The sequence below is a fragment of the Apteryx mantelli genome, chromosome 1, assembly GCF_036417845.1.
Source record: "Apteryx mantelli isolate bAptMan1 chromosome 1, bAptMan1.hap1, whole genome shotgun sequence".
NCBI classification, from domain to species: Eukaryota; Metazoa; Chordata; class Aves; order Apterygiformes; family Apterygidae; genus Apteryx; species Apteryx mantelli.
In genome coordinates this window covers 86,968,963-86,983,005 of record NC_089978.1, presented here as the reverse complement: position 1 = coordinate 86,983,005, position 14,043 = coordinate 86,968,963, and the positions used below count along the sequence as shown (strand labels likewise).

The following is a 14,043-nucleotide window of genomic DNA, read 5'->3' as shown; positions in this document are numbered from 1 at the left end:
ACTGAATAAGCCCAGTTTCCTTGCAAATACTCCAGTCCCATGACAATCTTGGTGGCCCCTCCACTGAACTCCCCCCAGTTTACCAATATCTTCCTTGTACTTGGGGACCCAAAATTGGATGCAGTACTCTAGACGTGGACTCACCAGGGCAGAGCACAGGGGAAGGAACACTTCCCTCAATCTGCTGGCATTGTTCTTCCTAATGCAGCCCTGCATATCGTTGGCCGCCATTGGCCGCCTTTGCCACAAGGGCGCATTGCTTGCTCATGTTCAACTTTGTGTCCACCAGGACCCCCAGGGCCTTCTCTTCAAAGCTGCTCTCCAGCCGGTTGGCTCCCAGCCTGTACTGGTACCTGGAGTTATTCCTCCCCTGGTGCAGGACTCACGAGGTTCCCCTCTGCCCATTTCTCCAGCCTGTCGAGATCCCTTTCAATGACAGGATTGGGATGGAACACTCTTGTGCTTGCAGAATGCTGTCCTTAAAAGACCTGCCAGCTTTCCTGAGCTTCTCTCCTCTTAGAGCTGTCTCCCATGAGATCCCACCTACAAGTTTCCCAAATAAGCCAGAATCTGCTCTCCTAAACTCCAGAGTTTAACTCTATTACTTGCCTTCCTCACTCCCCTCAAAATCTTGAGGTCCATTAATTCATAGTCTCTACAGACAAGGCTGCCACCAATTATCATACCCCAACCTATTCTTCATTGTTTGCCAGGTGCAGCAGATCCTGCTGCGTGTCACCCCTGGTTGGCCCCTCCCGCATCTGCATCAAGAAATCCCCGACACCGTCCAGAAGCCTCTGGGACTGCCCGCATCTCCTTGCATTGCCCTTTCAAGCAGATTTCAGGGAAATTAAAGTTCGCTCATAAGAACCAAGTTTGTGATTTGGAGACTTCCCAAAATTGTCTGAAGATGACTTCATCCACTTTCTCCCAACTTTTTACACTGCTTGTACTAATATCTGACAGAGCAGTTTTGTAGACTTATTTCTGAAGCTGCATGGTGTGTTCATAAGATACAAAATTAATCATTCTTGCTCTATTCAAAAGATAGTGTGGGGAAATTAACTTTTCTGACATACCTCTGAGAGCATTAATTCTGTTGCAGTCCAGGGGACTCATGCCACGTTCAAGATTACCGTATACATTGCTTTTCACCAGTACATCTTCCGTGAAGAGATGACGAATTAGGTAGCGAGCTGACAACTCCGGCCGAGACTTCCCCTTTGCTACATAAATGACTGAGAAAGGCAACTGAACATTGCGCCAAGGACTCCCAAGAAGTTCTAGAAAGGATGTTGGAAAGAAAAACTGTTTTATTTATCCAATACAGATCATGCTTTTACACTAAAATGAGGACATGAGAATTTTTCTCCTCAAAAGTACTGTACTTGCTTAGAAAGACCAGAAGAAAACCGTAACAATTGCATATATATGCATCACACACTTCATCCTGAAAAATCTCAAACTTGAAAAGCAATACACTACAGCTAACACTAAGCTGCAACTGCTCTGGAAATGTCACACCTCACTAATCAGACTACTCCTGCAAAGCAAGCTGAAGGTGGAGGAAAGGAAGAATTTTTGGTGAGATATCTGATCTAGTAAGTCTAGTGTGTGTGTGTGTGGGGGGGGGGGGGGGGACTACTTTTGCACTTTGCTACCCTAAAAAATCTGATGGATTAAAAATGAATGAAAAGCTATGTACACAAGTAGATGGACTGAACCTGCTGCTCTTGGAACAGCTAGGGTCCCTATAATCAAACTGCAGACAGATGTCAAAATAGCAGAGAAAAAAAAAAAGTACCTGTTCTACAGCAGTATAACAGCACTTCTGATACACTTTCAACAAAGCTAGCAATGCAACCTGCATTATTAATGATTGCTTTCTGTATTGTTTTCTCTCACATGAAAAGAAAATGCTATTCCACATAAATAAATAAATAAATAAAAGCTCCACTACTGCAATGGTGCTTAGACCCTGTAAACATTCTGAAAACAGAATGACTATTTTTAATTACTTCAACCTGACTCCACTGCAAACATTACTAAAGAAAGCAAAAAGAACAGTAAATCAGGAAGTCTATGGAGTAAGAGTAGTCCTAACAAATCTTGGATGCAGCAGTAAATCTGCTTGAGCCCTAAAATGATTTTAGTTGAATTATTTTCATGGTCAACTAACCTCAGATCATCTCCCTTGAAGCTCTCTACCGCTATCATATGCAATATGCGGATTTTTTTTTCTATTGATGCATTTGTATATTGTTCATTTTTTGTTTAAAATAAATAATAATAAAAAAAGTTAAGGCAGCTTTAGGATTAGTTACTGCCCTAAACTGTCAGTTTTATAGAAAGAAAGATGTATTCTTTAAATTACAATACCACTTGACAGATATTCGGAGCCAGCTCACTCCATTACAGTAGAATGTCAAGTAAGAAAATGGGACAACTGCAAAATAATTCTTGAAATAGTGAGAGATTGAACAGACTATCTCACAACTGAACTTTCCACTCTTTTACAGGATATGTATTATGAGAAATGTGTAGATGAGAACACGTGTTCTGTTAGCCAGAAAATACTCCTGTTTGTTCCCAAGAAAACATACTAAATAGAGAGAGAGAGAGAGAGAGAGAGAGAGAGAGAGAAAGAGAGAGAGAGTGTGACTGTCTTAAGAGGACAAGAAGAGTCACATAGCTCAGCAAATCCCTTTTGCCACATAATTTCACCTACAGTGCCATCTTTTGCTTCTCAATGCCCATTTAAAACATTATATGCATAAATGAAAATTTCAGTTTACCCATAGGTTCCAAAGACTGGAGCTTCTTGACTGAAGGTGTGTGGAAAGCTTCTGGAAATTTATCCCATCCTGAATTCTGTGGTTTGTCAGTGGTGGTCATTTTCTGAGAGTTTTGAGAATTGCCTTCGCTATCCTCACTACAATTTAAGTCTACACAAAAAGACGTATCTGGAGTATCAGCCAATTTTTCTTTCCCTTCAGCTGTCTCCTGAAACGTATAAATGAGGTTAACACATGTACTGGGAAAAGCCTACCAGTTTTCTAATTAGTGTTCCAGTTCATTTCCCAATTAGTATAAATTAGATTCCACATATTTACAATATAGCTAGTCCTGCATTTCAGCCATTAAAGCCACAGGTGAAGCAGGCACTAAACATTTATGGATTTGCACATAGCATTTTAGAAGCAGAGGTAAATGGAGTTACAGGTGTTTTGGCAGTGATGTTTCTGTCAATATAAAGCCTGGAAATGCATGACTAGATAGGTTTGATGGAAAGTCTGTGAAAACAGTGCTAGTAGTTACACATTTAAACTCTCAACCAAATCTGATGCTACTTGTAAGTAACATTTACAGTACCTTCCTTTTAGTATCTTATGTCTTCACAACTCTTATTAACTGAATGCTAAACAGAAGAGCAGGAAGAGGCGGAGAAAGGGAAAGGGATATGCTGCCAATATTCCCCTATGGTACTGGTGCTGGAATCAGCAGACCTATGCTAAGTTATGCAAAGATAGAACCCAAGGAATCTGTAATTAGAGCACTCATATTGCGAGGAGTTTAAATAATTAATTAGAGAAAGAAGTACAAACAGTATTTAATAACTGATCACCTTGAGATAACTTACCGGGTTTATTTTTGTTTCAGAGCGTAAACAGCGGATCATAGCATTGACGTTTGTGATACAGGTTTTCCAGTCTTTTCCATATTCACTCAAATCATAACTTGGAAAGCTAGCTGCAAGAAATTCTGCATATAAAATGTAGAAAGACCTTTAAGCTTCATGACAAGAAAGCAGCAGTTAAGAGCTTTCTAACTGAAAGAAAATGCTAATAAATGCCTGTATTAGGAGCTTTAGATTTCTAGCTTTTATTAAGGTGAGATGGAAGACTCATACTTTGAAGTTAAGCAGCACTACAAAACTAAGATGTATAACGATATCTTTTTGGATGTGTTGCGAACAGTATTTTTATTGTTCAGCATTTCCTGGCAGAATGAGGAGAAAGGTGTAATTTATCATATCAACTTTTTTTTTTCTCCAAGAGACTAAATAATGCTGATGCTGCAACTAATTCAGGTGGTTTAAGTAATCTCTCCTACCCTTTAAACAGGAAGGAAGAGATGTACAGGTTCACACATATGTGCCTTGGGATCTGGGTAAATGGCTTGACAACATTTAAAAATATGCTCTCCCCATCTTCATTTCTCAAACAAGCAAGAAAAGTGAATTTCAGGGACAGAGAACCTTTGTCCCAGGTGTACCATGGCCACTCAAAAACAGAAAACCATGATCACTTACAAGTTGTAATGAAAAGTTTAGAAACAATTAGCATGACTGATGAACAAGAAGTAAATGAAACTAGGAGAAATTAGAAGCGTTTCATCCATATCGAAGAATTCAAAATGAACATCAAGAATTACAAGGCAGGTATTTCTCTCAAAACCAAAGAACACAGCAGTGTGGAGCACATTCACTGCCACATTTACCAATTTAGCAATTGCTAGACAATGATTAACAGAATCAGAGAGACCAGGACATCTTGTAAGTTAAGAACTACAGTAACTATTGAAGAAGAAAGTAAACATATGAATTTCAAAAGGCAACATACCTCTTATTGCAGCGATTTTGTTAGGGTCCAAAGTTCTGCGCCCTCGTGCGCTCACTCCCATAATGCTACACAATAATGTTTCCTTGGGGAACAAGACACGGACCAAGTAGCGTGCTGCATACTTTGGTTTAGTCTTTTGCCGAGCTTTCATCAAATAGTTTCCAAGAACTTTCACATTTCTCAATGGGTCACCGACATACTCTTCATAAAACAAAAGCAATTAAAGAAAAGTCAAGTGAGTTGTTAAAAAGGAGTACTTTTTCAAACTGCTTCTCTTAAGATGCATCAAGTTACAGATAAGGAATTCTCAGTGTTCTCTAGTGCAACTCATTATATTATATATTACTTATCTTTGCACATACAGAAGACATAGAAGCAGCTTTAAATTGGAATGCTAAAAGAAATAACTTTTCAGTTCATACATGAACTCAACATAGCTAACTGAAATAATAATACAATACAATACATAATAATAATGCAATACAATAATAATACAAAAATACAAAAGAAAATACATTAAGAACATAAGAGGTCCAAATGCTCAGATTGGTCCATTTTGCACATGTGCATGTTTTTAAGACAATGACCCATGAAGAATGGCATATATGGCATATACATATACAGCACAGCTAAATCATACACCATGTACAAACTCACAGATAGGTATCTTTGAGCATTTCGTCTACTACTCATGTAGCTCATCAGCCGTATGATAAAATTATTTTCAGACCAAAACCAACCAAAATCTCATAACCCAGCCTTCCACACAACTCAGGGCATCTTAAAACCTAATGCATTTCTTTATAACAAACAAGCACATGCAAAAAGAGCAGCATATTTATACTTTATAATGCAATGACCTATGGAATTCTTTTTCATTTTCTGTGGAATTAAGTATGTCAAAATAAATCACACACTGGAGGAACTGAGGATGAAGAGAAACTCTCACTGATAAAATGCTCTGCAGGAAGAAAATAGGTACTTCCTTCACACAAGTCAGTTAAGTTGTTTTCTTAAATGCAGATCATGTATACGAGTCATACGTCTCACTGAACTTTACCAGCAATCTGATTTGTCTTTTTAAACATAGGCATAGTATGCATATACTACTGATGACAAGTATACAGGTCAAAACAGTTTATATCAAGCATACTGAAAAAGAATAGGGCTAGTACTGTAAATCAAAGGCTTGCGTTATTCTATACAACTACATATACACTGTATAGAGGCTTTAAAGTGATTTCTGGCATATTAAACATTCCCATTAATATTTAAAATTCTTGAAATAAAAGTATTTTCATTATACAAATGCTTGTAATGCAGCTAGTTCTGCTCTTTTACTTTTGTTAAATAATGATAAATGCATTTCTTTAGGCTTTATTTATTTTTTTATAAGCAGCATTTTATTTTTCAGTCTATTCTTCTGATTATCTATTACAAGAACTCACCAAAGCTAGGATTTATTGAGACTGAAGAAGATGGCAGCTCTTTACTAATATTCACATTCCCAGATGCATTTCTGTAGTTCACCAGCACAGCGTTATTTCCCAAATTGGTCTCAGAAGATGGTGGCATCACTGGTGAAGAAGCAATGTTGACAGTGCTTTCCACAACTGTAGTTGCAAGATTTGATCGTGAAGGAAGGTCAGGGATCCCATTAGTTGCTGTGTATGGTGAATGCAACGAATGAGTAGAAACTATAGTGGGGAGTGGTGGGCTCTGCCTTAGAACAGGCTGCTGCGATTCAAGTTGAAGCGTCTGTTGAACACGTTTTATTGTGGAGTTGACCTGAACATGGCCCTTTTGCAGAGCAACCCTTATGACTGGGCTATGCCTTCCCTGTCCTGGTGAAGAGAGATGAAGGCTTGATTCCCTTTCCATTGCTTTTTGTACTCCAATTTTTCCTTGGGGCAAGTGACTGGAACTTCTGTACGCAAAGCCAACTGGTCTCTGTAAACATGATTCAGAGAACAATTAAAAGGTTAAATGCTGGTCATTTCTTTCCTTAGCAAACTAGAAAGATTAAATTTTCATAATTTGCTGTTGGCAACAGACTGTTTATTTAAAGAGTCATTGTCAAGAAGCCAGTGCTATTCCTTTTTCTCCCTCCCTCTAATTTCTTTTATTCTAACTTGTAGTCCGGACACCAGCGGTCTATCTGTTCAGCTTGTAGGTTTCTCAAGCTTTTTTTTCCCTGATGTGCTAGCGCAATCACCTTCTAAAACCTCAATGAAATGTATAATGAGGAAGACTGCTTTGTGGAGGGTTTGTTTTAGTTTTTTAACAAAAAAGAATAGGCAAAAGAAAATTCAGAATTTGTCAACAATTGACCCAGCCTGCTGAATTTTAAGTGGATATCCTCCACTCTAGTGTTAGCTTATTTTTAAATAAAGATGATCAAAACCTATTCATTTTTTCCTCCAGGCTGCCTCTTCATTCTTTACTTGCTAGCTGAAGGCATAAGAAATTCAGATCTTATCTAGGATGGAAAATTCCAAAGTGAATAAAAAAGACAAATTGAGAGATGGGCTATATTTTCCATCACTTGGAATGCTTTTGTTAAGATAGATATGCACCCTGAAACATCTGTTCTAGATGAAAATAAGTCACTGAGCAAGAGTTACCAAATGTAGTTGATATCCAGTTTTTACAGTGGTCTGATTATATTCCACCCTTGCAACCTTTAAAAAAAAATCTATGACTTGAAGAAAGGTTTATGGGCCTGAAGGTTTGTCCATTTCTCCAGCTGAGTTGATCTAATAAGAAAATAGTACTTTTACCACAAACCTTTATTTATATCCTTAGACAATCACAGGTACAACAAGGCTATTAAAATCGACAGCACTCCTGATAGTTCTAAAGAGAAAATGTTAGCAGAAATTGAGAAAATGGTTGGCAGCCTGCATTTGCTTGCCTCCCCATTACACAATACAGCAATAAAAGTTTTCTTAATAATAATAATAATAAAAAAAGCAGTGTTCAGTTAACTTTTAATCTGAACATTAAAGCAGCTGCCATCCCATACAATCAGACTGGAGGGTAAAAGAGCAGAGGTCATGGGGACCAAGTGTAGCTGGCAGGACCAGGCTTTTCCTTGAATCAGATATTTTTGGATAAATGGCCAGCACAAATGTGGAGCTGTCAGGACAACAACAACAACAAAAACCCAATTCCCAAACAAAACATGATATCCTATTCATAACTGAAATGCATGAAAATGCCACCATTTTCCCCCTCAAATTGAATAGTCTTACTGATGTCTCTATATGTACTGACTCCCAGAATCATGTCTGCCACATAAAAAGCTTTTCAGGGTTGTTGACAAAGAAGGTCATGGAATCCATAATGACCTTTCTCAAAAAATCACCTGTTACATTTTTCTTCTAAGGACTTAGTTACAACTACTTATATTCTGTCTCTTCAGTTAACAGTGGATTAAACATACAGTAACAAAATGGATCAGATGTACTCAGCATCGTGCATTCTTAAAAAAAATACAGCATTTTATTAGAAAAAATACAATTCTACTGTAACAGATATGACAACACACTGCTGAGATCTAAAAATCAATTAGTTAATTGAACCAGCCTGTGCAAGTGGTACATAAACTTTCTTCTGACTGCAGAAGCCAAGAGATCAACGAAACAGTATACTATACCTAGTAAAGCAGTAATGTCACTTTGAAGCTAGTCACGCTACACCAACATACCCCGCCTAAGACATAAACCAGACATCTCTCTTCTGTCACTACAGATAAGAGTTTTATAGCATCTGCTATGGAACCTGAATTTGATGTGGACCACTGGCTGTTCTATGAGCACCAGTCAACAGGGACACAAGAGACTGAAGTCAGGGTTAATAAAAAAAAATCTAGAATAATCTAATTGTAATGGATTCTAAACCTACTGGTTTGCTACTAATTTTAATCTTAGTGAAAGAAGAGTGGTTTTTGTTTTTGTGGTTTTTTTTACACAAGCATCAGAAAGAAAAACAGAATTAAAGGAAAAAAGAACTTCTTAGGTCTTTAATACTCACAGGTTTGAGCAACAGTGGCTTCACACGAGTATGCTGCATTTCAGAGACCTTTCGATGAAGCAGGTCAAATTTTTTATCCAGTTTCTGAATGGCATCATACATGGCCTGACAAAAAAATGAAAGTTGAAAATAATATTGTTTTGCAAGAACCCAATTTAAAGTTTGATTAAGGTGAAATACCCTCCCTAAAACTGGGTAAGATCAGTACATTCTGTAAGCATATTAAAGATTAACTTACTTACAATATGCAAATAACAATAGTAAATATCACATTAAAAAAAAAAATCTCAGAGAAGCTTACTCCTGCTACTTTAACATAGCTGGCACTTACAGGTTGTTCTTCCTGCTTCCACTAAATGTTTTATTTTCTCTAATATTTGGTACATTTCATTTTACACTGAAAAGCTATTATTGACAATCTCTAAGTAAGCTGGGTATTATGATATGTTATTTTAAGTCACAATAACTTTCTAAGCATGGTTAAAAGGCTCATAGGCAGTCAGTGAAATATTGATTTCTACATCACTAATGGGAAATGCATTTAGAAAAATACCATCTCTAAAGTAAAATGAGAGAAGGGTAGCTGATGTATAGAGAAATCATCTCAGCCTTACATCTCAGAACAAACAGCACTGAAGTCAATTGCGCCCACATTTTTAATAATCACAGAATAAACGATGAAAAAATTTGAAAAACTACATATTTGATTGAGAGTGTCTGATCTTCAGTCATCCCCAAGCTCATCAAGTTTTCTCTCAGAGGTTAAAAATTCATGTTGCCTTATTTATGCAATCAGGTACAAACTCTTTAAAAGTATTATCTTGAAGGCCCAAATTCTCAGACATAAAAGCCAGATCTATCAAAGCATTCGAAGCCCACCAGTTATCAACACACATTACTCCGTGACACAGGAAAGTTCCTTCTTCAATATTTCTAGGATTTAGCAACTCGAACTAATACTTACACAGCAATTTAGATATGCCATGACAGAATAAAGAAGTTAAAGAATATTAATCCAATATGTATTTTCAAGTTGGATTTCAATATCAGGCACATGTCACCAGCTATTACCACAAAAAATATGCAAGGCCATTATAACTGAAAGAGTTAGAAAAAGGAAATGTGTGTCTTCAACTAACAAAAGCAATTTATTTCATTGCGTGACTGATCTGCAACATAACCACAGACAAAGTCTTAAAAATACGTATGGCTATAAAACCACAAAAGTTGCAGGAAGGATTCAGTGGTAGATAAAGAATTTGAAATTATTTTCAATTTCAGCAAACCAGTTGCTAGGTTTGAAGATCATAGCTATCTTTAAGATTAATTATCCCTAGACAAAGAATCTGTACATCTTCTGGAAACTTACTGGTATCTCAAGGAAGCACTATAAGGCCTTAAATACACGTGGGTGACAAAGGCAATACTGAAGGACTTCACGTATCCCTAGCGCATACAGACAAGCTTTGGGGCAGATTTACTTGGGGGGAGGTACTACTAATAGGAAAAAGGAGAAAGAACGGGGATAGTAGGCAACAAAAGAGGCTGTAGGAAGTACGTTCCCAGACAAGTGACAAGAACATTAGTTGCATAGTCTTACTCCATTTTCTTCCACACATTGCTGGATATATCCCTAATGAGACTTAGAAGACATTAATAGTTAGCTACAAGACACTCAAATGTTATCCTCTCCAGAGTGAAAGACATTCAGACTGTAGAGCACTGTGACTCTAGTCGCCACAAGTTCTCACCTACATAAATAAGGGATGCTTTTAGTTTTCCACGGTACAGTGATTTTTCAATCTTGACAATTACCACTTCAGAAGTCATAAGCAAAGAACTCACCAAAACCAACGCTACCAGCATTCTGGCATTATTCTAAAAGCAAGCCTCAGGTACTTTCAAAAGCTAGGTGCATGCGACAGTCAAGTCTTCCCCATTACCACGGAGCCCTTCACAAGTCACTAGACTTAACATTTTGTATTAAAACTGAACATTCGAAAAGCATTCATGGCAACTGTAGGGTGAAGAGCTCAGAGTATGAAGAAAGATTATTTTTGATTAAAAAATACTGTAGTTAAGTGAAAGCTAAGATATGAACAACAGGCAATATTGAAGTAGTAGAGTATCAATTACAGATTACAAGTCTTCCCAAAATTTAACTAAAAATTTTGTTTCAAGGTAATTTCAAAGGGGAGGGGAAAAAAAAAAAGAAAAGATACCTGGCAATAACTGAGGACCTCCATAAGAGTTTTCTGCAGATCTCCTGTGTAGGAAGCTTCAGATATGATACTCCCCTTTTTCATTAAAAATAATAAAAGATAGTGTAAGCTAGTCATATCTACACAGCCTCAGGATATCACATTAAGCCAAAAATCCCAACTTCAAGCCTCACATGCTATTTTATTCTACCCCAAAACATGCATCCCAATGCAAATCTTCAAAGTCAGTCAGTCAAAAAAATAAAACACCCCAAAAACACAATCCCAGAACTTACACATTCATAGTCTGGTTCGTACTCATAAATGACACTGTCACTATCTTCATATTCTCCTTCTCCTGTTCTCATCTGGGAAATAATATTAAGAACTTATGTTCTGAATAATGAAAGAATTCAAGCATAAAACTCCACAGAGAAACTGTTAAGAATCCAACTTGGACACTTTCAGAGATATCTATATTCCCTCCACTGCCTAAAAAGAGGGCCAAGGAAATGAAATTTAATCCAGGCATCTCAATTATTATGGGTATGGTTAGGTCACATGAATACTCATCTCATTTTTGGTTTAAGATTATCTTATTTTGGTTTAATATAAATCTGTCGTTAAAAATACATAATATTATATAAATTATTTGGTTATACTGAGAGGTCAGAACTTCATCAGTTTAGGTACTACTTAAGCAGTTTATATGAGACTCCATATGGATTTTTACTCTAATTTAAATAAATCAATTCAAACAAAAATACATATTTATTTCAATGGGTATAATTCTGCATGCAGACACTGTAAAAACACCTATTCACAATCTAAATGAAGTAACTTTTTTACTGCATGAAAACTGCTTCTAGACAGGAACCGACAGTGCCACCATCTGGACAATTTTTACTTTTTTTTCTTTTTTTTGATGGGAGCAGTTCCTGTCCAGCATACATGATGAATTTTGTAATTTGGTCTTTTTTAAGTCATACTTAATCCAGTCTAATTTTAAAAAAAAGAGAGTTAAAAAATTGTACAACTGGCAGAATGTATGCAATCTGTCCTTGGACAGAACTGCTGATGGAGGCAAATCCTTATTCAACATTAAGTTTCAACTCTATTATCCTAATTTACACAAAGACATATTTACTTCTAAATAAGAGCATCCACATGGGAAATCAGTACAAGTTACTTCCCTGTTTGGACTAGCTGTTTTTATACACATGTACTGTATCCAGCACAAGGTTTTACCCTTGCTAAACGCTTCCAGGCGCTACATGGATATCCCACTTCACACTTCTTCACAGTGATTTCAGGGAATGAGGATGGGCAAAGAGAAGAAATGGCATCTCCAATAGCATTGTACTGGCCTCAAAACAAAGGACTATTGTTTGGCTACACATACCACATTCTGTCCCACTAGAGTAGGGGCAAGTCGTTTTCTTTTATTATGTGAAAACACATAATCCATTTTCTCAGGGTTGTGAGCATTTCCTCTCTGCATACTTGCAGAATGGCTCATCTGTGATACCACTCGTTCAGCCAGCATGGATAAGCCTTCGCTTCCTGGAAAAGTGGAAAGAAAGCAAAGCACATCAGCAGGTTTCTGTCACTGAATTAAACATCTGACTAGAAAAACATGCACAGTCACCCATTTCTTAATTTCAGATCACTTGGTTACTTGAGATTTGTTTACTACCATATTATTAAACACTTATTAATCCAATTTCTTTAGGTCTGAAATTGGTAGACTGAAATTAACATCCTTCCAAACTCTCACCAGCCTCCATTTTCGTTTGCCTTGCTTTTCACTGTTGATTTTCAATTCCCACCTCCATGTTCAACTATATTAAGTTGCAAATTCAAAACCCCAACAAAACCAACAAATTGAAATTCAGGTAATGCACTCACAATGCAAAACATGGTTCCCATTATTTGTGGGAATCATGTTTGCTTAGTCCTCACCTGTCCCTTTCCCACCCTTCTTACAAGTTTTTTTTTTTTTTCCTATGGTTTTGTCACCAAATGACTGTGCAATGAAAAAGATCTGGTCCTGCCCTCTCCTCTGATGAGCCAACAGTGTAGAGTGGGGATTCTCAAACATGAGCTGCTCACAACTGGTACACAAAATGCCCCCACCTCTTAAATATGTATGGCCTGGCACACAGAAGCCATCACTCACTGCTACATCCAAGTAACATCCAAGCAACATTTAGAACTATCATCTTGGCGAAAAAACAAAAACAGAAAAACAAAACACCCAAACACCTCATCTAACAACATTTGATAAATTTTAACTGACATGTATAGCTGCAAACAAACTTAAACTGGAATATACCTAGTTTTAAAGGCTCTGAAGACTTTGGCAGACTAAATAATTTTTTTTATAATCGACTGGAAGAAAAAAATATATACACACATATATATATATTGTTGCATCTTGAAGGAGACTGCTTATCTCATTTTATCCTGGACAAACAGCTAAGCTGTAGAGCTAAACCATCAGTACATTGCAAATTGATTCCAAAGGGACAGAAAGAAGACTAAAACTAAGGATTTGAGACAGGGTGATTCATGTATGCTGTAGTCCTGGCCAACAGAATTTTATTTGCTAATGACTGGTTAAAAGTGCAATTCTATAGTGCTTCTTCCCTTTTGTTTAATGTTTTACCTGTTATCCTTCATTTATATTCTGACTTCATCCTATGTTCTTCAGGGCATGGACTCTTCTCTTAAGAGAGTCTGCACGTTGCTTGGTACAACTGGCCTGTGTAGTATAAACATAAGGCTCTAACGCTGCTGCTTGAAGCTTGCCACAGGAACACAGGCAAGGGGAAAGCTGGAGAAGGTATCGCTGTCACTCCTTAAAAGCATGAAGAACCCTGGCATTTTAACTTATACAGTCTAAAAACACAGCTTAAACTAATACAGACTCTCTAACAAAGAACTGCAAAAACTGTTTGTCACTCTTCCCTCCTAACTCTTTTGAGGTCTGCACCCTTGCCAGAACCCACCTTTTGAAGGCTGTTAAATCTTAAAGGACTTTCACAGGTATCATAAAGGGCACATTTCTATTGCCAAACCTGCCTGTCCATCATTTACAGGTTTCTACCTCAAACTTTAAGGAAAGAACTAAAGCAGCTCTTTAAAAAGAGAAATTAAAAAACTCACACTCCTCTAAGAAAAGA

General features: G+C 37.2%; 1 protein-coding gene across 1 annotated transcript in view; it reads right to left on the bottom strand.

The window, feature by feature from the left end:
* The window catches only part of BEND2 (BEN domain containing 2), a 28,300-nt gene that overhangs the window by 5,376 nt on the left and 8,881 nt on the right, over window positions 1-14,043 (bottom strand). The window contains exons 3-11 of the mRNA XM_013951669.2: window positions 12,261-12,421; window positions 11,155-11,226; window positions 10,880-10,954; window positions 8,658-8,762; window positions 6,071-6,572; window positions 4,623-4,823; window positions 3,641-3,762; window positions 2,796-3,003; window positions 1,080-1,283 (exon numbers count right to left, since the gene is read on the bottom strand). Coding sequence (XP_013807123.1) covers window positions 1,080-1,283; window positions 2,796-3,003; window positions 3,641-3,762; window positions 4,623-4,823; window positions 6,071-6,572; window positions 8,658-8,762; window positions 10,880-10,954; window positions 11,155-11,226; window positions 12,261-12,421 — 1,650 coding nt within the window. The remainder of the gene's footprint in view (window positions 1-1,079; window positions 1,284-2,795; window positions 3,004-3,640; window positions 3,763-4,622; window positions 4,824-6,070; window positions 6,573-8,657; window positions 8,763-10,879; window positions 10,955-11,154; window positions 11,227-12,260; window positions 12,422-14,043) is intronic.